Source organism: Neopsephotus bourkii, unplaced genomic scaffold (genome assembly GCF_033783945.1).
Source record: "Neopsephotus bourkii isolate Nb327-2 ecotype Australia unplaced genomic scaffold, CSIRO-AGI_Nbou_v1 NB_962, whole genome shotgun sequence".
Classification (NCBI taxonomy): Eukaryota; Metazoa; Chordata; class Aves; order Psittaciformes; family Psittacidae; genus Neopsephotus; species Neopsephotus bourkii.
The window spans coordinates 7,806,499-7,831,085 of NW_026901456.1; the positions used below are offsets into that span (position 1 = coordinate 7,806,499).

Below are 24,587 nucleotides of genomic sequence, written 5' to 3' on the forward strand. Positions count from 1 at the left end.
TGTTCAGAGATGCTCTTTTTCACCCCACAAACAGAATGTGGGCAGAATTTTAGGACTTTGACTATTTGTTTGAACTTCCCAGATTTCTTGCAGGAATGGTGGCTTACACTTGGCACAGGCAAATGGGTATACCAGGGTGTGACACGACAGGGTATGCACTCAGAGCTAGCGTCTGCAAAGTGCTCATCTGAGACTATCCTGCATCCTGCATTATACATATAAGCAAAGGGAGCAGGATGAGATCATAGTTACTTAATCAATTTAATTTTTAGAGCTGTGAGCAGAACAATGACAAAAAAAAAAAAAGAAAGAAAAAAGCACAGTAGGTTCAATCACTGTGATTAAATGATCACTCATAAAATTACAATGCAGAGAGATAAAATCAATCCAAACTTTTCTCAATAATCCTTTGTCTCTGAGCTCCAGAGTAATTTTTACACACGTGAAAGAAAGAGAAGGTTCATAAGAGGCCATGCATGCAGTCTAACATGAAGTCTGAAAGAAGTGCTTTGTCACGACAGTGTAATAGTGTAAGAGATCCTTAGTTTGGCAAAAGTGCACTTTGGCCAGCAGAGTTTTTTCCAGTGTCCCAGGACTCCGTGTGATGCCAGGTTTACCTGTGAGGTGCATAGAACCATGTCTTCACAATGAAATTTTGCTGGTGTAATGGTCAGCCTGAGGTGATGCCACCATGCAAGTCAGCTGCCAGAAGTAGACCTGTTAATCTTCATGTCTGAAATGTGACCCCTTGGCATGTTACTTCTACAGAAGAAGAGACCATCTCCTTTTTCACATGTAGCATTTCAGTCTCTCCTGCACTCTTTTACCTACTGTGCCAGAGGCAGGTAGCAGGCATGTTCTCCTACCTGCTGACTGCCGGATTTGCCCAGGAGTTGTGGGGCAAGAAGAGGTGGAGTGCTAAAGCTGGATGATGAGCTCCTCCATTTGGCCATCCTTCTTGTGTACTCTCCAGTTTGTTCTCTGTAGACCCTTTCCAGATGACCCATCTTGTTTCATGTGACTCAACATATCAGAGATACTGTCCCCTGCTTTGCAACAGTTGTCTGAGAGTGTGCAAAGAGCTGGAATAAAGGCAAGGTGGGATTCCCATAGAAGCCCTGTTGGAAGAGGGTCAGCAGTCTGGCACCCAGGAGGTGGCACTAAGCAAGCTTTCATAACTAGGTGCTAGTGTGGGGGGAAGGAGGCCAGCTCTGCTGGCTTTTGATCTGGAATAACTCCTCCCAACTCGTGTCTGCCAGAGAACATCTTCTTAACGGAGGAGTCTTGCTCCATAGCAAAAAAGCTGTGAGATGATGACATGGTTTGACATTATTGGACTTGCACTTTGACTAACTGCTCTTATTTTTGGTCCTTTTGCAAAACCAGGGGATACTAATCTGTCCAAACACCAATCTCTACTGAACAAGGAGTAATACATCCACCACAACCTCATAGTAGAAAAACTTCAATTCATTTAGGCCATTCGATTCTTCTTTGCCCGAACACCTACATCTCTTAAATGCTTAAGAAAGCATACTGCCAGGAACTGAGTTTTTCATTAGATCAGAAAATCGCTTTCACAGCTTTTTATTATAGATGTTTTTCATACACACACTTGTTCCTAAAGAAAAAAAGAAAAAACTTGAAAAAACAACTATGCCCCAAAAATATAATTATTGACAAATAGGATAAGTTTCAAAAGAAATGGGTCACAATGTTTTATTTTGACCAATCATCATTTCAAAGTTCATATTCAGGTATAAAGCAAAATTGCAAAGCCATGTTTCAGTTCTATTAGAGCAACCACGGACCCAAGCTGGTACACCTTGGATACTTGTACTTTCTTTGAAGCCATTCATGCAGGAGAATTACAGCCTATCAAGGTGTACAATGGCACCATGGTGTTAGTATTCATTGCAACATATCAGTGTTCTACCCATTAATTACAGAAGTTTCTTATCACTTTGTTATAACTGTTTTTATTTTCTCTGTAGGATCACACTTCTCCCTCTCTCCAATATCCAGTAAATAGTCTGTTTGTAAGGGGTTTGCAAGAGGAACAAAGACTAGCAACAGATGTTTTGTCTGGAATTGATGGTTATTTCTTTTACTACTTGCACCTGGCACTGCAATGGAAGAAGGAAAAACATGTTTGAAAGTATTATTTTTTTCTATGATGATTACTTTTAGAAAATACATTTACTAAAATACTGTGAATTTTTAGAAACTAAAACATGATAGAGAAGCTTCTTTTATTTCCACCTGCTGGAGCCAGTTCTATTCTCTCCACCAGAGAGCGCAAGTATCACCAGAGGTGATGGTGCTGGGATGGAGAGACTGATATACGCATGAGCAGTACTGTGGCCTGCGTTCCTCAAGTACGGCACTCTATAGACACAACGAGTAATTCCAGTTACATCGTTTCTTGCCTATGGGTTAATTTAGCCTCAGAGTTAACATTGTGCCCAACTGGTTAAGGCTTCTTATGTCAAAGATAGAGCTGAAGAAGCAGCAAAGAACTACTGGAGAGATTCCTGCCTCTCCTGAATCTTAGGCTCCAGCCCAGGAGCTGCTGGCTTCCCAGGGATGTGTGCTTCTTCCATGCAGTACAAACACTCGTATGTCCCTCACACACATGCTTGAGGACACTAAGCCCAACTACCTTTGGGAACACTGGGCATCAGAAAGAAGAAAGGACTTCTTAAGTACTAAAAGAGATCTTCAAATATTAGACTGAGAGCAAACACATTTCAAACAATGTTGTAGGAAATCAGTAGCAAGAGTATGAAATAAAGGCTTTTGAAAAATCTCAGAATCCATGCTGCCTTCTAGAACAGTGAAAATACTCCAGAGAAGACAGCTAGCTTTTAGACAAAAGTGTATTGTAACATGCCTTTGACCTAACAGGGAATTTTATCCAGACTCGGCCCTTACAGTGTAACTGAGCCATAGTTAAACACACTCAGATGCATTTTTATATACATACAAATAGATATAGAGAAGGGTTCGCCTTTGGTGTGATGCTTTCAAGTGTGGCTCTTCAGGTGGATGTGATGGTTCAGTCTTTTGTTTCTGGCTCCTCCTAGTGCATGCACACAAGTGTTAGAGGTACGTAATAGATTATAGGATCATCTCTATAAAACAAAGGTTCTGTGTGGATCTCCCCCTTTTCAGTCTTGTAGTAATGCTTGCTAAAAAACCCCACCCAATTTCAAATCTCATTTTTAGTATCTGTAATTCTCCTCCAGGCTTGCTCAGAGCAACAGTTTGGTATTTGTATAGTTTGTTGGGTTTTTTTCTCATGCCTTTAAAAGATGTGTTTACATGCTTTTACATGCCTCAGTCAAATTTATCCTGGGACAAGTAATCTGAATACAAACTAACAAAGTCAAGTTTCCTTTTCATGGTGTTTGGCTGCTCAGTCGATTGATGAGTGAAGAAGAGGCAGCAGGAAACAGCAGCTGCCTTGTTAATCACAGCCCTGGGCTGCCATACAGAGAGGAAGTCTTTTATGTGGCAAGGGGGAGAAACTGTCAATGTATCTCCATAGGTATAATTGCCACTCCTGGTGAAGCCCTTGTGATGTGCAAGGGTGCTCCAAAAGGATCTGAACTTTCTCCAAGGCAAGATTGTAAGGGAAATAGTATTAAACAATCTTTTGGGAAGTTTTCTTCCCTTCAACTTTTTCACAGATGTTACAGCATCTTTGCCTCTTTTTTTAAAAGGCATCATTGCCTCGTTTTTAACACCACTGGACCTCACTGTAGGGATGCATGTTGCTAGATGAGAACATGCACCCACAAATACCAGCTTAAGCTAATGTCTACAGCCAGGCTCCATGATATTGAAGAGCTGTATCCATCCTAGACCCTGGACTGACAAGACATTAATAAACTGTTAAGAATAGTATCAAAACTGCAGAGACAATTTAAAGCAAATTCTTTGTTAGCAGAAACTGGCTTTGCTTTCGATACACTCTTTCAACACATGTAGTATGAAGGGGAAATAAAAGTTGTGTACATTGCTTTGCTGCAGCCAAGACCTTGAAAATTCTTATTATCAGAGTATTTCAGGACTGGAAACAAATATTACCCACATAGGTTACTTGTAATACAAGAAGTAAAAAATATCCTCTTGGTATTTGTATATTAAAAAAAGGGTGATAACTGGAAACATCCTGTGAAGGGAAAAGTAAGTAAACATTACTGGATTTGTTTGCAGAGCACTGTCTGAGAAGCAGACAGCTGGAATTATAACCACCATGAAAATAGGCATAAAACTTACAGCATTATCAGTAACTTTTTATCATTTTGGTTTGCTTTTTGGCTTTTATGTCAAATATAGGTTGCATGGTCTCTAGAGCAGAGGCATTTTCTATGAAGCATTTAAGTAGATCTTAGTTTGCTCTGAAACAGTAACAGAGAGAGGACTGTATATAGATGTTACCTGGATGTGGAAAGAGCTGGAGGAGTTCCCTATGCAGAAAGGAGAAAGAGGAAGCCAAACCTTTGGTGATTTATGACTCTGTGAACAACTTAAGAGAACAGCTATCAGCCCTCTCTTTGCCTTTTCCACAGCTCACCTGACTTCTGAAGTGCAGCTCTGCCATATGTTTCACCTGACCTATTGCCCCACTTACACTGACAAGATAGTACACATGCACACACTGGGATGTCAAGTGCTGGGATAAAAACCACAGATAACTGCTCAGCACATGCTCTTGATGTACATCTTGTCCTTCCCACTAAGACCATTCTTTGCTACTCAGTCAGTGATTTTTATGAAACCTGTTAACGATTAACTTGAGAGACCTTGTCTCCTCTGTTAAATGTGAGTGAAGTTGGTCAATGGGTTCAACCAAACTGCACAAAGGATAGACATTGTGGAGGCCAAGAAGTTGAGAAAACTGGCCTAAGAGTTCTCAAACATGTCTCATTTACTTTAAAGAGAAGCCTAGTAAACCCTGTTCCCAAAAGACAGTTTTCTGCATCATGGGAATCCACACCCAGGCGGTTTTGAAGAGGGAAATACATGCAGCAAAACTGCTTTCGATGAGAGCACTGCAAAATACCATAAACATTCCTGACCATGTATTTGCAAACATCTGGCTTGCTCCAGTTTTAGATGAAAGAGATACTCAGTTGATTTAACCTTGCTTCCAGAAAGCTCCATTCTGAATAGGAAGCCGAATCTGGGCTGTACTCAACTTTTTGAGATTGTTTAGAGCAGTTGGTTTTCTTGTATTTTCCAGTAAAATGTTCAGTGGGGCATGTACTAAAACAAACAAAAAGCCATTATTTTAGTGATGTAAAAAATACCATTTACATCCAACAAATAGATCAAAAGATGTTCTTTTATAAACAAAATTCCCATCCCGCAGACACAATGGTATGTACAATAACATCACACTTTGCCAAGAGATTCCAGTATAAGACACAGTAATTCAAAAGAAACAAAGTGTAAGTTTATTGGGCGCCAACATTTCTTAGTCAAGATCTAAGTAAAGAAAACACACAGTAGAAAAAGTTGTACAAAGCAGCAATGGATTTACATTACATTAAAGAAAAAGTTACCCTAAGCTATTAAGTCTCACTCCTAAAAAAAGTAAAAAGCCATCCTCAGGTATTGAACAGATATAGAATGACTGTAAAGTATACAGGATTATAAAACCAGCTTCTTTTGTCTTACCTCTATAATCCTTTAAAATGACAAGTGCTTTTGTGTAACTGGAAAACTCCATAGCAAATATATCGGGTAATTCAAATTTCTAGAAACTGTAAGAAACTATTCCTCTGTACCCAAGCACTAAAAGTGATCCCATTTTCCTGGCTTTTTTTTTAAAGGGACACTGTCAAGAATAAGCCTTAAAATGTGCACTTTATATGTTTTTTGCATGTTACATTGCAAAAGATAGTTTGTTCTGGTTTTATGTACGTGTTTTAATTAAAGATGCTGCTCCAGTAGTGGGAAGCTTGCATCTTTAAAAGGTAATTTGTATGTCTGAGGAACCAGAAAAGCAAAAAATGGATTGAGTCCTTTATTCTGGAATAGCGAGAGAAAAAGCAACATGGAAAATAAGCTCAACCCACAGAACTCAGATGTATTTTTCAGACATCCTTGCAACAATTGAGGAAGCCAAAGCAGCTCGTTATGACTCAATCCCTGGTTTTAAATTCTTTGATTTTATTAATATCAAGTATTCTTACTACAGGTAAGTACATTTACTGTATACAACCTTTCTCTTGATAGTGTCCCTTTATGTACAACAGTTATAGTACAGTTTTCCACAAGTCATTTTAAATAAACACGAATCAATGACATTAAAAAAATACTATTAGGCTGTGTTCAACAAAAACAACAACACAGTTTTTAACACTGATTCATTAACAGAAACATAAAAAAAAACCAAACAAACCCAAAATCCCAAACCCTTAAGCTTTCTTTGATTTTTATCTAAATCTTCTAGTAGGAAAATGTAAACAATTTTATTAAGCAGTATAGGCACCTGCCAGATTACTGGCTTATGCCAGATATTTGCACCCTCACTGTTTAGTGCCAAAAAGGTAGGCATAGTCTGTCCTTATCCCATGTGAGTAACTTCTAGTTTTATCACTGGAAGCTTGGAAACAAAGAGTACGCGTAGCTTCAGACCAAACCTGCGTGTCTTACTTGGGGAAAAACAAACATCAGACAAAAAAAAACAACCTACTGGATGTCACTAGAAGGCCTGCTTAAACAGGAAAAGCAGGAAGAAGACTTTTAGAGCTGTGTTTTGGTTCATGGATAAGGCTACATCTCCCTTTTGAAACACGTTAAGACAAATTCTAGTGTCACCCACTGCTTCAGCAGGTTATCTGCCCAATTAACTGTCAGAGGGTGTGTCACTCCCCCTTACAAAAAAAAAAAATTCCCCCAAAGTAGAGACTCTATTATTACTGGTTCATGTCCTTTGTTTTTATAAAACTACAGAACTATACCCTAGCTGTAGATGCAGTTTTTATGTAGAGGAAAATTAACTTAAACTTTTGGTTCTGTACCTATTTTCTGCCATTGCTCTTTCAAGGTTGATCATGGTCCCAATGTACCAAAGAGCTTAAGCACATGTTTTAAAAAAATTAAGACTGATCTTAAAGGGAGTTAACTTAGACACTTTGCCAACACAGTGTCTGAAAAGAAAAAAACCAACAACAATCAAATCAAAATACGTTTCATGGCTCAACCCTGCTCCTCTTAAATGCAAAAAACGTTTCCCACTGTATTTCTACTGAAGCAGGATAGTCCTCTGAGATACACCAAACAGATTATAAAAATAGCAAAAAAAATGAAGAATTAAAGATTCTAATCTATATATTAAAACATCTGCACATTCCTGTCACAAAATTTAAGAAGCAAACCACTTTTTATATTTAACAAGACCTCGAACTTTGTGTCATTTTAGCACACAGCTAAAATATTAAACAAAGTATGATGAAGACAGGCTTTTGTATCAATAAATTTGCCTTTTATTTTGGCTGAGGCCAAACTAGACACTCTTCAAAAGACCTTTATTTATAAACAAGCAACTAACATTTTTTTCCATAATTTAAGTTTTAAAACATATATTAAAGTTATATAAGTGGAAGCATATTTATTCGGTATCCTCCAAAATAAACACTTCTATCAAGGGCTTTTTAAGATACTGTATAAAAGCTAATAGAAAACCACAACTGCTATATAAATATCTCCTATTTAAACTTCAGAGATCCTGAATTCCTTTATTAAACAACAGGAACTGAATTTAAAAAAAAAACAAAACAAACCCAACCCACACAGCTCAAAAAAAATTTCAAACAACCCCCCCCCCCCAAACCCTTAGAAAGAGGCTACTTAGACCAAAATATTTTATGTATTTTTTTATAACACATAGTGTACTAGGAAAAACGTCAAGGTTCCTTCAAAGCTGTTGCACAAGCTTTCCATTTAAGTGTGTGAAATTTATCATTGTATTACATAGCAGAATTCCAGTTGGAAGTTAGATGACTATGACGCAGCTGACCTAGTTGCCATCTTGCTTCAGAAAGCACACTGATTTTTAAAAGGCTACATATAAATTTGCAGACTGTTGTGTAGAGGAATCATTGGTGAAAACTTAGGAACCATTAAAAAAAACCCACCCCATGATTATATTTTATATGCACAGATTTCTTAAATACATTTAAAGGATACTTAGGGAAGCTTTATGTTTTTCTGATTTTATTAAACCAGGTGAAGTGCAATAAACTTGTTCTGAAATTATTTCTGGTAAGAAAGAGATTTAGTCTTAATTAGGTGAAATAAAAAAGTCTGTAACTAGAAATGTCACTATTAAACAAGTACCTTGTTTTAATTGCAATGTCACCAAAAGAGTTTAACTGATATTCTAACAAATTAGCGTAATCATGTTCAGGTATAATTTGCCTGAAAGAGGACCACAAAAAAGAATAACGCATTACTATTAGAAGTGTTCTGTAACAATTTTAAACACAAATGAAACAGAAGAGGCTTGAAAGCAACACTGCAATATTTTGGTAGCTGAAAAAACGTCAGGGGTCCATCCTGAGCCAATTCTTTTAAATTTAACTTACAGGAAAAATAATGATTAAAAAACCTGTGTGCTCTGACACACTTGGGCTTTCACTGAGAAAAGAATCTCCTCCTGCATGTGCCTAACTAAGGATTCCCATCTTCAAATTCTTAGGAGTTATATTTGTGCTTGATTTTGCTAAATCTTTGTATCAGCTTGCAATTCTTCTTACTTGAGATGCTGAAATTAAAGATTCTTTCTTGCTTCCCCTGGAACTCATGACCAAAATCCTGTTGTTTTCAGCAAACACAGACTGGACTCAAGAGTATGTAGTGTGGAATGCAAATCCCTTATCCCAACCCACACAGGGTAAAGTTGGTCAGGATCATAAACACTGTTTGCATCATTTATGTTCACTTTAATTCATCACCACTCCACCCAGTTTAAATTCTAGTAGAAGAATCTTTCACCGTTAGTTTCCCACCTACTTCTGGGTAAATATTTCTTTTACTTACAGAATAATTTTGGACCCTTACTATAGCTTCTGGTAAATATCAATGATCTCATACTAAACACTCCAGTTGATTTGAGGTAAAATAACAGAACCACACAGAATACCTGCATCCGATAATTACCATGATTTTCAACAAATCAGAAAACTGCAACACAGTATCACACATGAGAGAAAGCGTCAGAAAGAAATATTCTATGCACTGTATTCATAAAATGCAGTGATTGTAGTGTGATGCTTTTTCCTCTGCTTTGAGCTGGATATGTATGCTTAATACAAATTTCAAATACATACTTCTTCATTTATACAGGTGTCTATATAAATATTTACATTTTTAGTTTATATTAAAACATATCTTCGTACTTATGGCCAAGCTTATTACTCTGTGTAGGAACAGAACTCATCTTCTGTCCCTTAATGAGCTCTCTTTTTTTGATTTAATACTTATACATTCCTTTGTAGTTAGAATTACAAACAGTTGTACAAATAGTGGAAACAAAATTATGAAACTTGTTTGACATCCATTCAATCTTAGTTCATATTATAAACAGTACCATTTGCATTATGATGGCTGTTAATACGACTTCAACTACCAAAGTATCTGTAGTAAATTAGTCTTTGGACATTACTGAAAGCAAAGTACACCCTCCCTCCCAATTTTCCTTAGAAACATATAATTAAATGGCTGAAAGCAGGCTTGCTGCTACTTTTTATATAAAATCTTAATAATAATATTGCTGACTTTCTATTTTAATCTGCACAACTTCCATATAACAAAAAAACAATCCTATGTTCCCTTAAAATATCACACATTTGTATCCTATAACATCAGGATTACTCAAACTTGAGGTTTCTTTGTTATTGCTAAAGGTTTCTAAGACCTAAGTCAATCCAGCAAGACACTCCATCCACTTCCTCCCTAACTGCAAGTGCATGGCAAGTATTTATATGGAGCTCATGTGTTGATTTCTTAAAAAAAACCCATAAAATAATGAAGTTGGTTACAGTATTTCACTACTATAAACTCACAGTTAGACTCCAAATTGTTGTTACTCTTTCATTTAATATATAACTTCATATATAATACACACGCACACACCAACATCACAGGATGAAGATCCATGCATACAATCCAGATGTGATCGCATTTCAGCGTTAAATGAAATAAAAATCATTCTGTTACTATTAGATCCCAGACCACAGTATTTTAAATTATTCTGCTTTCTATCTATTAACCAAGTTGGTTTACCTTAATCTTCAAATCAAAGCAGCATCACAAATTCCAAATTTTTCATCATCCTTGTTGTCATTTTGATCCTCTTGAATTTCTAGTTTATATGGCATACATCTGAGATCCTGAACACAGCCTCCAATGAACCACCTTTTAAACTTATCTGTTAAAGCTAATTGTGTGTCTGTTCATGGCTCCAAAGACTAAAAGCAGTCTTGAAAGTCCTGTGACAGAGTTTACACATGTACTGTCTTTTGAAAGTGATTGCTGAGAGTGGTGGAGCATGATAGAAGAGTGTATCTGACTCCTGTGGTACAAACAATTTTTCAGTAGTAGTGGAGCTTTCAGATAAGCCTGTCGGACTATCAGGCTCCAAAGGCTGGATTTTGGGGAGGGGTGGGGGTGGAGGTAAGGGTGGGGGTGATGGAGAATTAGCTGGTGGACATATCTCAGGCTCCTTATTTGCGGACTCTTCTGCAGCCTGTGACATATGAGACTGGAAGTGACTCCACAGCCGGAAGTTGGTTCGGAAGGCCTTGTTACACACGTGACAAATAAATGGCTTCACAGAGCATAAGAGCTCTTGGTGACGCTCCAGCTGTTTGCGTACAGTGAAAATCTTCCCACACTTTTCACAGGGCCACAAACCAGCATCTTTGTTGGAGACTACTTCCTTTGGCTCCCTGCTTGTTTCGGTGACCTCATCCTCTATATCATCCGCAGGCTCTTCTTTGATCTGAATTTTAAACTGCTTGGAAACACTCAGGTCTTCGGGTAGGCACGAGGAATCTTCAGAATCAAAATTTATTTGTTCTGACGAATCACTGAACACACTGTCTTCCTTTGCAGTAACAAAATTGTTCATTTTATTGGATTCTGCCTGAGGAGGCAATCTTGATGAGCTAGTTATTTCACCATTGTGATCCAGGATAGGTAAAGAAAAGTTCTCTGATGGAGCCATTGTGTTTTGATTATGAACTTCAACTTGATGACGCCAAATACTAAAGGATGATTTAAAGGTACGCATACACTCAAGACAAGTAAGCTTCTTGTATTCACACTTGCTTTCATGCTCATGCTTCAGCTCTGGAGAAGAAAACCTAAGGCTGCAGTAAGGACAGACAGTAGCATTTCTACAGAGTCGCTCATGATTTCCCTGTTCAATAAGTGAAGAGAGCTTAGCATTGCAAAGACGACACTGATAAACCTCTTTGTTTTCTGCTGGACTTTCAATATGAATATGATCTTTCTGCTTAAGAGCCTTATTTCCTCCAATTGGTTTCTCCCCTGGGTGCATTTTTATGTGCTGCTTAAATTGTGAGAGGAAACGAAACGCTTTCCCACAATAGGTACAAATATAGGCTCCTTTGGTTCTCGATCTTAAATTCCTTTTGATGACTTGTTGTGCTTGTGAAGCAGACTGTCCCTGAAAACCTTGCTTGCCACGTCTTAGTTTAACGATTAGAGCCTTCTTAATTTCTCTCTCTCTCACTATATCAATCAGTTTTCTTTGGAATTTTTCATCCAAAACAGCATGCGAACTGGAAGCTGGTGAGGGATTCTTCACAATTCCATGTTGTGTCTGGCAGTGCGTCCACACTTTGAAATTTGTGTGAAATCTCTTGTGGCATATGTCACAAGCATAGGGCTTCTCTGGATTATGATACATGTTAACATGACGATGAAGACCTGCTGTTGACCTGAAAATTTTAAGGCAGTGCTTGCATTTAAATTTTTTATTTGGTCTTGCTTCTTCCAACTCACTGTATTCATCTTTACTGACATCAGAATCAGGAAAATCAGCATCAAGGTGTGTAGAACTAGAGCCTTCCTCAAAGTTATCTTCTGACCTAGGAGAACCCTGCTCATCTGCCTTCAGTTTCTTGAATGGTATTGTTCTATCAGCTTGAAATCTCCTTTTTGCTGGAAGGCTACTTGATTCCTTATGATCATCCTCAGTTTTAAAAGAAAAGTCTTTATTTGCCAATGCTGAAGCATCACCCACTGTAACTCTTATTATTTCAGCAGGATCTGAAAGTGGACTGCTAGGTTCAGTTTTTATTCGCACCTCTGTGAGAGGAGAAGCAATCTCCCTATCAGTTGACTGAGAGGCACTGAAAGACCTAAGGCGATGTGGGTGTATTACCTGTGGTTTTTCATCTACGACTAATTTCTCTGATGACTCTTTCAAGGATGACTTTTGAGATACAACATTAAATGTCTTCTGGGCATCATTAGTTCCCAGTGAGGAGGATGATGATACCTGTGAAGGTTTTAGGTCAACAGAAGGTGAGTAAATGGGAACCTGGCTGTCCATGGACAGTGATCTTCGAAGGAGACTTTTTACAAGTGGCCCACTTCTGTCAATACTTTGGTTTTCTGGACGAGATCCACTAGATGGGATTACTAGCCCTAACTTTGAGTAGTATAGCAAATTCCTGTCTTCACCTTGAAAATTTCCTTTTCCTGCCTCTCGCAACAAAAACGTAGATTCTGATGTACCGCGTAGAGACAAGACTGGTGGGCGTGATCTTTTTAATGACATCTCTGCAGCCTTTCCTCTTAAAAGCTGACCACTGCTTCCTGGTTCATCACTTGCAATTTCTTTTTCTGCTAAAGGCATTTGAGGGAGTACTGTGTTCCTTTTCAGTAAACCACCTCTGCTCTGATCCTCCACAGTTCCAGAAGTTTCATGAACCTTGGTACAGCTCACAGGGCTTTCTTTCAGCCATCTCCTTTCAGTCAGTGACAAGTTGTGAAGGGTTTCAGCTGGTTTTGTTACTTGTGGTCTACTGCTAGTTTTGACAGCAACGGAGGATGAAGGTTTAGAAGTATGGCTTAAATCATGTTGTGTTTGATTTATACCTTTCACTTGTGCTTCAATTCTGTTCTGACAGACAATGACACTTCTCTTCTGAGAACTACTTTCATCTTCATCTTGATACAGTACCTTTTTCATAGGGCAAGCAGGAAAAGGAGCTTGAGGACTCTTAGAAACAATGTTTGTAAGAAAGGATATTCCAAGACTGTATCCCAGTTCTTGCACAGCTGCAAGACTGCCTTTCTCAATGAACAAGGATGAAGAATAAATGTAGTTTAATACATTATCAAAAGCATCTGGCTCACAAAAATCAAGTTGAAACACTGACTGAGACTCATTCTCCTTATTCGTGAACAGAGTCTGGAAGTATTCACTGCTGGCAGCCAGAACGTTTTTATGAGCTCGAAATTTCTGATCTCCTACAATGAGAACAACATCACACAGCTGTCCCTTTAGACGCTCCTCATTCAGTGTGCTTAGAAGTGAAATAGCATGTGCTGGATTTATGTAATGCAAGAGCCCCTCCATGATTCTGGTGTTTCTGAAAAAGAACAACAACAAAAAAGAAGCTGTAGGTTACCTCTTGTGACTGTTGTTAGAGATTAAAGGAAACACACCTAATCCCTTTGTATTTCATAAACTGGCTAACCCAACATCAACAGTGCTGAAGAAAGCATCTTGTCTGGAGGAAAGCTATGAGAATTAGAATAAAACTGTTACCACAGCCATGAGAAGAACCACCTCATGTGCCCGCTTTCAAATACAGTGCTAAATACTCATTTTACAACCAGAATATTACACGTAACTAACTGGTGGACTGTGTTGTCTTCCAGCAATACATCTGTCCACATGACGGAACAGTTCAATCCTTTCACTATCATCTTCTCAGCTTTAGCTTTATGAAGATCTATCTTGACAAACATTGATAAACTATCTGGATCAGATATCTAAAGCTCAGTTACGCCAAGCCCCTTTTCTGAGGTTAAGTAACTCTGTCAGTTTCCTGCTGACTAAACAAATTAACAGGATTTTGTTATCATTTTTAATAGGATGATGGAAAGAACAATACTGGGAAGGGACAAGAAAGGAGGATTATTGTCTGTAATCTAGATTCATTCATCATGTTTGCTTATGCTTAATCAGCATTGTTAACATATACTTCTAGCTATCAAATATGTCACTTATAGCTGCACTGACAGGATCTGGTTTCTTAGAAATGACACAATTATAACTGAAGTATCCCTGCATTGCTTTATTCTAACTTTGTTTTATTCATTAAAATAAGAGCACTTTATGCCCACAACCCATAAAGTTGAGGAACAGCTATCCTCAGATGCATCCAAGAGTATACTAAGCACAAATTAAACTGCAGTGCAGAAATCTCCGTTTCCATATGCTTCAAAACACAACCTGCTCCATACTGCAGGATATGTCAGGAACTCAGTACACTGCTACTAATTAGATCTTAACAAAAGAAGAGACTCAGGTTTTAATCTTTAAGTTGGTTTAAACCAAGAACTTCTGGGACACTAATTTAAATTTGTATTATCTGTGCGCATGCGCAGACACAGAGAAATCAGCAATATCAAATTTCTTTTCTCATGGATGCACTTACAATTCTGTTCAAGTTAACCTTTAAGAATTTTACACTATCTTCCTCCATGGTGGTAGTAAAACAAGCCAGTGGTATGTCTGATTGAAGCAATTCTCTTCTTTCACAGCTGATTTGAGAAACTACTCTTTAGTTTATAGTTTATACATGATGTATGCCGCTACAACAAAAAGGTTTCACTATTCATCAGCTCACAAGGAAAATTGATAATAAAAAACAATATTAAGAAGCTATAACCCTTTGATTAATGAGGGTGGTAAATTTTACAGCTAATGGATACAAGTAAGTGATTGAAGTCTAAATCGGTATTATTGAGAAATGACTTAAAGTGTGCTGCATTCAGAGTCTCGGGGCATTGATCATACCATAGGGCTAAGCTACCACTTCTACGTCTCAAACTACCTTGTCTGAATGACTTAACAGCATTATGATTATAGCAAAAGCAGAATTCTGTTTCCTCACTCGATTGGTACTGAGTGTTCCAGTGCTTTGCAGTATCGTTTCATAAACACTAATTTATCCTTAATTCACATCAGAGTTACAATGCATAATTTCCCCAACCCCCCTAAAAAACTCAGAGGAGTCAAGCTTCTATGAATTTGAGAAACCAATCTGACTTAGTTGGCTTTCTATGTTTTGCTTAGAAGTACTGTCAGTGCTACCCATCTCCTTTGTGGATGCCACTGCAATATAAAGTGGTGGAGTCTGACTGGCTCTAATCCAGTGTCATGGCCTAAGCATGCATTAACACGCGGAGTGTTACTAGAACAAGTGTTCCAGGCATGCATCTTTTCTCTTAGCTTCATCTGAAAGAAACTGAATTTGCAAACTCAAGAGACTCATCTGGGATGCAAGTTGTAGCATAGGATATGGAGGTAATAGATGAATAGTATGCTTAAGAAGGAGATTTGAATTGAAGCAGTATTACAGAGACATCCAACAGAAGCAGCTGTAGAACCCATACTTCAAGAACACAGTAGGAAAGGAATATGTTAGTCAAATGTTTTGAAATATTTTCAAATATTTCATTTTAATTTGCGCTACCCAGGCCTTGTGTTTTGTGTAAGACACTCACAGAGTAAACACCATGTAATTACTATGTGTTCCTCACAACAGTCCATCACAAACCAGTAATGCTATTAGTAGAGACAGGTGTAATATCTGCAGGTCTAAAGCAGAATCCAAGTCACGCATCCTTCTTCCACATTCTCCTTTTTATTCACAGGACACCTTCAATTTATTACATTAAATAAGACAGGGATAAGCATTCTACTACAATCCTCCCTTTCATTCTCAGAGCAGTGTCTTCTGTGAGGTGAAGGAGGCAGGACCCTTTTGTACAATATAACTCTGTCACTTTAACAGTAACCAAGGCTGCAACATACACAAATGACAAGGGACCAATTTAATCCTGCAAAGGCAGCATTAATCCTGGAATTTCCTAATTCAAGTGCTTGACTTTCAGCTTAATAGCCTTTAAATGTAACAGTCAGAAATAAAACAAGCTATGATACTTCAAGAACCAAACCAGAACTGGTTTGCAGAACCATTTTAAGATGTTTACACAGATCAACTGAAAGCCTGAAATACTTAGATACAAAAAAACCCCCAAAGACTACCACAGCAAATGTACACTGAATTAAAATTTCACTACATGAGCACTTTTCAATAACAAAGTTGATCAAAGACTGCACACTGCAGTTCACTTCTTCAGCCCTGCCAGTACAAATATTTGCAGGCATGTTTTACACAGCAGATCAGATAATAAATAAAAAACCCAAATACTGTTTCTTTTCCAATGCTGGTCAATTTTTATATTAAACCACAATCTCAAGAACAATTGCATTGGCATAACTGAAGAGGCAGCAAATTGTGGTAGTGGAGCAGCCACAGGAAGACAAAAACTCCTTACAACAGTTTGTCCTCACAGCCAATGCTTGGCTCCCTGTACTCAGCCTGACACAAAAGGTGTGCCTAGCCTGTTATCTGCAGATAACATAACTATGGCAGTCTCTTGAATACTAGATGTGATTACAGGTGTTTGAGGACTCATACTTCCTCAGCCGAAGATTATTTTGCCATTAACTACCTAAGGTCTTTCCTCCAGATAATCTGCTTCTATTCTCTCCAACCATTCTTTTCCAACCGTCTTTGCTACTCACTGGAAACAAAGCTTTTTCCTCTTCAATTCCATGATGTATGCATGACATCAAGGAAACAGTAGGAGCATAACAGAAAAATCTCCCATCGTCTGTGTTCAGGTGCCACACACCAGCAGCTGCTGGTCCTCAGGAGGAACAGAGATAGCAAGAGCCCAGATCCAAGAAGGGCTAGTTCAGCTGGAGGACTGCAGCCTTCCTTCATGAAGCCAAGAACAGATTTTAGTGTCAGTCTTCAACAGCCCTCTCTACTGATCTCAGCAAAAGAGATTTCAGAAATCTAAGTACCAAATTTGGTGCAAGATTATTTTATTTTGGTTTTGAACAAGGATAGGAAAAGACAATTCAACTATTTCAAGTTTACTTTCTGACAAAAGGAAATTGCTCTTCACAAGCAAAGGGTGAAAAAGCTTAATCTTTGGCCCAGCAGCTTACTGATCTTCAACATACACCTGCTTTTGAAGTGGTACTTCCCCTTCCTCTCACCCTCCCAGTAAGTTGATTCAGCTCCCTAAAATGAAGCAGGAAACAAACAAAATCAATCCAGCTTTTTAGATCTTTTTGCTATTTTATTGGTTAGGAGCTTAACCAGCTCACTGAGAGGTCAGATAAGCACCAGAGTTGCAGCAAAAGAAGACAAGAACCTACCCATTCTTTGTCAGCAAGTGGTTCAGTCAGCTCTGCCCATCTGAAACTTGACCTTAAGAAGCAATGAAGTGACGGATGCTGAAACCTTACTGGTAGAATTAGGCAGGTATTTATGTGAACATTTTCAGCATAACAGCTTGCACTTGCAAATACACAAGCGACTAAAATAAGATGTTGATATTGCCTGCTGACTTCCATTACAACAACATAGCTGTCAGCTAAAGCTGTGTTAACAGCATGTTGGGGGTGGCAGTGAGAACCTGAAACACTTAATGAGATGCAACGCCGCAGCAAGGAGGCGCCAGGGCTGTAAGAAACCGCAGCTAGAAGCAGAGAATACAAGGGAGGAGGAAACACAGAGGAGACTGGCAAGCCTGGGGACTGAACAGGGGTTTCAACAGGGATAACGTACACAAGAAGTGTGGTGGGAGCAAACCCACGGAAAAACACAAAGCAACACGGATTATAAGAGTCAGCCAGGAAACACAAGTGACTTCCTGGTGTATCCCCACATAAATTCGGGAATATTGCACTCAGTTGTGAGCGCTTTGCACAGGATTTGAAGGCTCTGAAAATTCACATGCGGCTTCGGACACAGCGGGGGAAAAATGTTCCATTACTCATCATGAGTTCAGATACAAAAGGAACCTACACTGCTTAAACTTTTACTCAAGGATCATATGTTGGATTTTATTATGTCAGTTTGACAGCAGTTTATCAAATGCCTCTTCTCCCACCAACAGCCTTGGCAACACAGATACTCTCCTACAGTCCATGTATATATATTTATACACACGCTCCCTGCTACACATCCCCAAAAGCTGTATGTGCAAGCTCCAAGCATGCAGGGCAAGATTGTTTGCACTTGTATAATCTTTTTCTAACCAAATATTTGAGTAATCTCTCATTGCAAGTTTGGGGATTCTGTTCTTCTGGATTGAACTAAATGTGATTTAAATGGCTATCACTGTTTTCACTGGAGATAATACTGCAAACTTTCTCCATGAAGACAGATTTTTTTTCTCTTCCAATGGGTGATCAGTAAGGAGACATTGGTATGAAGACAGGCATAAAATCAGACAAATAATGTATTTGCTAGTGTGTGAAACTGATGTATTAATTTTCAACCATTCATCCTTCACACAGAAAGCAGCAGAAATTTAGAGAGCAAAGGAAAAAAATCTATAATATTGTGCAGTCTATTCTGCCCCCCACTAGAGACAAAGAATTAACAGTTATCCTGATATAAGGAATTATCTTTGAAATTAGAAGCTACTTTTCAAACTCAGTACTCTTCATTCTGCCGACCGACACTCAAAATAGCTCCTCCCAACTCGCAGCAAACTACAAGATGTCAGAGCAGCACCACAAAGTTCCACTGGTCCTTACTCTTGTTTACAAACAAGCAGCAGCTAAGGGTGCAATGTCATTTTACTCTCAGTCTAACCTAACCAGGGATTGCTCCTGCAAGGAGCAATTCATCTCTCCTCCCCCACCAGGGAAGGGCTAGCTCGCTATCAGATCAGTAAACTGATCCAGTGGGCTGCAGGATTGCACAGCTACTATATGTAAGGGAGAGGGCAGGAATGTTCCCTAGCTGTGAGCTTTTCTGGTTCTTCTTGAAAGAGTCCATGAAGATCAAAACACAGCAAACACAGTTTGATAAAGTATTTGTGCTTAGCCTCAGTGCCTCAACTGAAAGGTGTCTAACTCATCATCCAAGTTTCTGTAAACTAAATCAAGGGACTAAGAAACTTAAATACCTTTCACTAAATATCCCTTCAGGTTTCATTCTCCTGAGTTTCGTAACATTGCCATTAGTCTCTGATGGTGCAAGCCCAAAAGGCTTGACGGCTATACAACATAAACACTTACAAAAACCTCATCTGCAGAAATATTTCATATGACTTTTTGGTAAGAGATGCATAAAATTGAGAATCTGAAGAAGGGGAGACACACACCAAACATATACACATGTATTCTTTCTCCAGGTTGACTTTATTATTTTTCTGGTAATGCTGAGATACACTTACCAAACTGAATAATATTCAGTCATCTGCTCTACTATACAAGCCACTTTTTCCCTGTTTAACTGTCCCAATTCACAATAAAATCCTGTCTACATACTGCTTTTGATTTTGCTGGTATAGTGAAAATGACAAGCCCTACTTGTGGGCACATTTCTATTAATATAAAGGCGCTTTGTACAGGCAAAGTATATTTCAGATGGGAAGAGAAGCCAATTATATAACTATAAGGTACTTTTCTATCAACAGAATTGTGTTTACGCTAAGATTTCTGTATGAGAACAAGAGACTGGGGGGAAAGTCATGCACTTACTCTGAAACATGCAAAACTAATATAAAACCTGAGCCTAAAAATTGCCAAGTGAGAAACCTATGATTCAGGGAACGCAGGGATCTTCCACCCACTGAAGGGATCCAAAGAAAACGCCATTCAGCCATCATCTCCATTCAGCCATCAGTAATTATGGGCAAGATACTGGGAAGACGATACTGCAAAAGGGGAAAGACAACAGCAATTTTACATGAGTTTTACATAAGAGATTTATAAGGTCATGAATAGCACATGGAAGATTTTCAGCTTATTCAAAATCCACGTGCATTTGGAGGCAGGCAACGTCTCACATACCTTAAAATATATAATTAAAAATCCCCCTCCATGAACAAGAACACTTTATTCCTCAAAAGTATTTATGAAAAAGGAGCTGGTCCTGTTCTTACTGAACTTCCAGGGAATTTGGCCATTTACCTCAATAGGTGAAAGACTGTACTTAGAGTTATACCCTGGCACAAATCAAACCAATTCTTTTTGGTTGTGACAGGTAAATCACATTGTGGCAAACAGTGATTAGAAACCACTGTAATTCTGCTGCTTTTCCTCACATGTTTCTTACCTCAAAAGGACCTTTGTGAGGCATATTTACTATTCCAGTGCACAATTTTTAAAAGATTCTCTGAAGATACTCACAAATGTAGTCAGACCAGAACACCAAATAGTTCACCCACCCCACTGAGAATACTGGCACAATCCCAGTTCTAGTGTACTTTGGTGTCAGGCTTGGTGCCGGTCTGTGCATGAGCCACACAATGGTGGAGGGAAAGCAGTGGATCAGAGGGATGGGGAGTGCAGAGTGGCAGAGACAGCCGCTGTTCCCCATGTAAGAACTGTCTCTGTGCTCACCACAACTTATCAAAAAGAGATTACTGAGAATGAACTGCAACCTAAAGATTACTCACACCGCTAAAGTGCTGATGTAGGACAAACCATGGATAAGGAGATTAATGCTCTGAGACAAAAAAAAGGGAAAATACTTCTTCCTTTCCTGAAGACTGCAATTTGACTGTATACAAATTACTATGACAGGACACAGCATTACAACATTTTTTTGAAATTATTTGGCCAAAGGATTTTTCATGCCTTTTCATCACAGATTGTAAGAAAGGTTTTGTACAACAGAGGTGTGTTCACTAAATCTCAGCAAGAAAATCCCCTCAACAATCAGGACTAGGTGATAAAATTCTATTTTGATGGTCTGTAAGGCTGCTGAACTGATGGTGGTAGCGGTGGAGGCAAAATGAGTTTAGGAAGGTGGAACTACTGCGTAACATTTCCTTTCCTGCTCATAAATTATGCCCAGACTATTCTGGAACAACATAATACATAAAATAGCCAATAATCAAAGACAACAGATCGTTACTTTTTTTATTTCACTGCTGAATGAAAGAAAATGTAAGAGAACTGTTGTCTTAAATACCACCATTAAGAAAAAAAAAAGGAAAAAATATGACAGTACATAGACTAATAGTCAATCTATACTATAAATATTTGGGGAAAGCAAATCCCTTTGCACAGAACCTACATTTTAAATCAGGGCATACTGCAATCTTTCCACTTGCAACAAAAGATTTTGCTGCCTCTCAAGATTTCTTTTTCTTCCCCACCAAGCATTGCAGATCATTAAACGTAGTAGAGTTCATTATGAAACAGCTCACTTGCTCAGAAGTTGATAATTTCTTTTAATGAGAGCTGGAAATAGCTGCAACTGTGGTGTGTGACTCAGAGCATAGTACCTCCCAGTGCAGTACGAACCATATGGTGGTTACAACTTCCTCTCCCAGCTCCTCCTTCCTCCACCCTGGAAGTCTACACGTGTTTATAGACCATACTTATCACTATTTCTCAGATAAAACAACTGTCAAAATCTTGAATACTGTAATGGGAAATTACTTGATGTTATTTTTATGGTATCTGCTTCACAGCTACTGAAGTTCAAAAAGAAACAACCTCAATATGGTAAAAAAGCTCACGTCTTCCTGTAAAGTTGTCCTTTAAACCCAAACATCAGCGTGCCTCTAATTTTAAGGAAAGCATAGTCAGCACTACTATAAGATCACAGCACCAACTATTTAATTCTCTGGATATCGGTATTCTCTAGCATCACAGACACAAAAACATGAGCTCACAAACCCCAATCTCTTAGCGATATCAAGCTTCTAGTGATCTGCAGCATTCTCTGACTGAGAAGCATGTTGAATTTGAGTCACCTGACTAAGTATCACCCTGCCACCAGGAACCCACACAATAGGAAAAGGAAGTGCAAATATCAACATATATCACATTGGTGTACAATTAAAGGTAGAATGCAAAAAGGACCTCAGGAACTTAGAATCTATTGCCTCTTTTTACATCAAATAAATGATAATATATACTAAAGGGTAAGTTACCTTATGCAGTAAAAAAAGCACCTAACTCATTATGACTTTAATCCTGTTTGGGATCACAAGGCAATACTGAAATTTAGTGAAGGAGCAAGAACACCACTGAGAGCAAAAGACATGGTCACTCAGTTCTGTGCCCAAGGGATCATCTTCACACCAGTGGGCACAGGGGAGCTCAGAGCTGGAGAACCCCTGGATAAATTCTGGTCTGGCACACATCGTTGTAGCTGAAAACTCCACAGGTTGTCATTTGTGACATCTCCCTGCAAGTCCCTGCTAAGAACATGCAAATGACAGTTCCTTAGATGTTCCCAGCATCTTCAGATGTCTGGCCTCCCTACAGGTAAACCAAACGTTCTTATGAGATTACAACCATACAGCATGTGGATAATAAAATTTCTGAAAAAAAGCGATGTCAGATGCCCTTCCACCACCAAGATGGCCACATAATTTGTGGGTTTTTTGCCAACGAGGTTTATAAGAACAGTTGCTAAAGTTTGCTCAAAACTTCCCCTTAAGAACATCATCATAACCCTGCTGGAAAATTTTAGTCGAAGCAGTTGGTTTGTCAGTTACTGCAAAGTCAGAACAGAACACTGTAACTGGCAGCGTTCAGGCAACACAAACAAAAAGCAATATGTTTACCTGTAACACACATCTATTACCCCTCATTTAGTACTGAAAACCTTGTTGTACAAAAAAAAAAAAATAAATCTATATTCACAAAATCTTTTTTCTAAGGATAACAATATTATCTATAATTAAACTACAAGATCCTCACCGTATGGAATTCTCCACAATCTTCTTAAACATGCTGCCTACCTACTGCTTACTCCCACTACAACCAAAAGACAACTTTTAAAACAAGTGCCATTTCATTATTAAGAGCTTACTCAGGACAGAATGAGATTCCACAGTATTTCCTGTCTCAGTAACAACTCCTTTGAGTTTTCCTGCCGTTCGGTACTTCACATGAGCTGCATCCAATCTGGACATACAGTGACAGTTTGGACTTAAGTAAGATTGTCTGACAGCTGTGGTCAGGTCAAACACCTCCCATAGCTTTCTGCAGGCATAGCACACGCTGCTGTGCAGTCCAGAGGAAGGACTTTCCCGCTAGATTACGAGATACTCGTTTCTCCTCATGACTAACACAGCCAGAGAACACTTGGACTAGTCAGGCTACACTTTAATACCTGCATGTACTTATACGCCGCAGGAACCTTGCTGGGATGCTTTCCGCCCTGAAACGCGCAGCCTAGCGCGGCTCTCCCTTCAAGACACACCGGGGAGGACCTACAGCACCGAGACGCAGCCCCCCTGGCTCCTCTGCCATGTTTCACAGCTCAAGACCGGAGCCGGCACCTGCCCGGGGGCAGCCCCACAGGCGGAAGCGCCGGTAGCCTCCGCGGCGCCGCGTCCCGGCGGCTCCTCACGCGGCCGTTGCGGCGCGGCGGGGCTGGACAACCTCCTCCTGAGGCGATGCCGCCACCCTCCCGCCCGCGCAGGTAGAGGTGGGAAGGTGGGGGAACGACACGAGCGGGCGGGCGTACAGCCGCTCGCGCCTGCCTTCCCGCCACCCCACCCAACCCCAAGCGGGGCGCAGGCGCAATTGCGCGAAATTCCGCATCCACCAACGACACCACCCCACATGCGCGTAAAGTAGGAGCACGGCCACACGCGCCCTCCCACAGCCGCGCCGGCGCAGTTGCGCGGGACTCCGGCCGTGCGGGGAGGGAAAGGGGCGGAGGAAGGAGGGCTGCGCATCACACGCGCGCGATGGGCAGCCGGAGCATGCGCAGGAGGCAGCCCCCAGCGAGTCTTATGTGGCCGTCGGCGGCGGACACCCGCCGCTTCCTCAATGCGCAGGGAGCATGCGCCGGGTGCGGGGGGGGGGAGGGGGAAGGCGAACGACGGGAGTTTCGTAACCGACGCATGCGCGCGGCGCGGCTCAGGGACCGCAGCCCTGCTCGGTGAGGGGGGAGGGGAGGTAAAAAAAACACCACCTCAGAGTTACGTCAGGAAAAGACGCCTTTGTACACGGGGAGACCCGCGCGGCGCGGGCAGCCCCCGGAGCGGGCGCGACGCTTGGCCGTTACTCACCTTCTCCGCCGCCGGCCGCGCCCCACCCCTGCTGCCCCCCTTACGGCGCCTCCTTCTCACGGCTCAGCCCGCGCGCGCTGCTGCCGCCGCCGCCGCCGTGATTCCATCCATCTTGAATTTGACGTCATCCCACACCAGGGATGAGGTCATCGAAGGGAACGCTCGTCACGTGCGCGGCGCTCCGATTGGCCGGCGGGGGAGCGGCGGAGGGGCGGGGG

At 40.1% G+C, this 24,587-nt stretch overlaps 1 protein-coding gene across 5 annotated transcripts; it reads right to left on the reverse strand.

Annotated features, from left to right (window-relative positions):
• Positions 1-2,161: 2,161 nt before the first annotated feature.
• On the reverse strand, positions 2,162-24,498 carry ZBTB21 (zinc finger and BTB domain containing 21). 5 transcript variants are annotated; one of them, XR_009726360.1, is made up of 4 exons: positions 23,463-23,685; positions 19,865-20,040; positions 10,303-13,646; positions 2,162-5,274 (listed from the first exon to the last, which is right to left on the reverse strand). XR_009726360.1 is itself a non-coding variant. In XM_061359205.1 (3 exons), the coding sequence occupies exons 2-3, from the start codon at positions 19,996-19,998 to the stop codon at positions 10,457-10,459; spliced, it is 3,324 nt and encodes a 1,107-aa protein (XP_061215189.1). In that variant the 5' UTR covers positions 19,999-20,040; positions 24,370-24,480; the 3' UTR covers positions 8,819-10,456. The 5 variants fall into 5 exon arrangements, 4 of the variants coding, with proteins under 4 accessions (XP_061215189.1, XP_061215188.1, XP_061215190.1 ...); XM_061359205.1 differs by lacking the exons at positions 2,162-5,274; positions 23,463-23,685 and adding an exon at positions 24,370-24,480 and having other exon boundaries at positions 8,819-13,646; XM_061359204.1 differs by lacking the exon at positions 2,162-5,274 and having other exon boundaries at positions 8,819-13,646.
• Between the last annotated feature and the right edge of the window lie 89 nt (positions 24,499-24,587).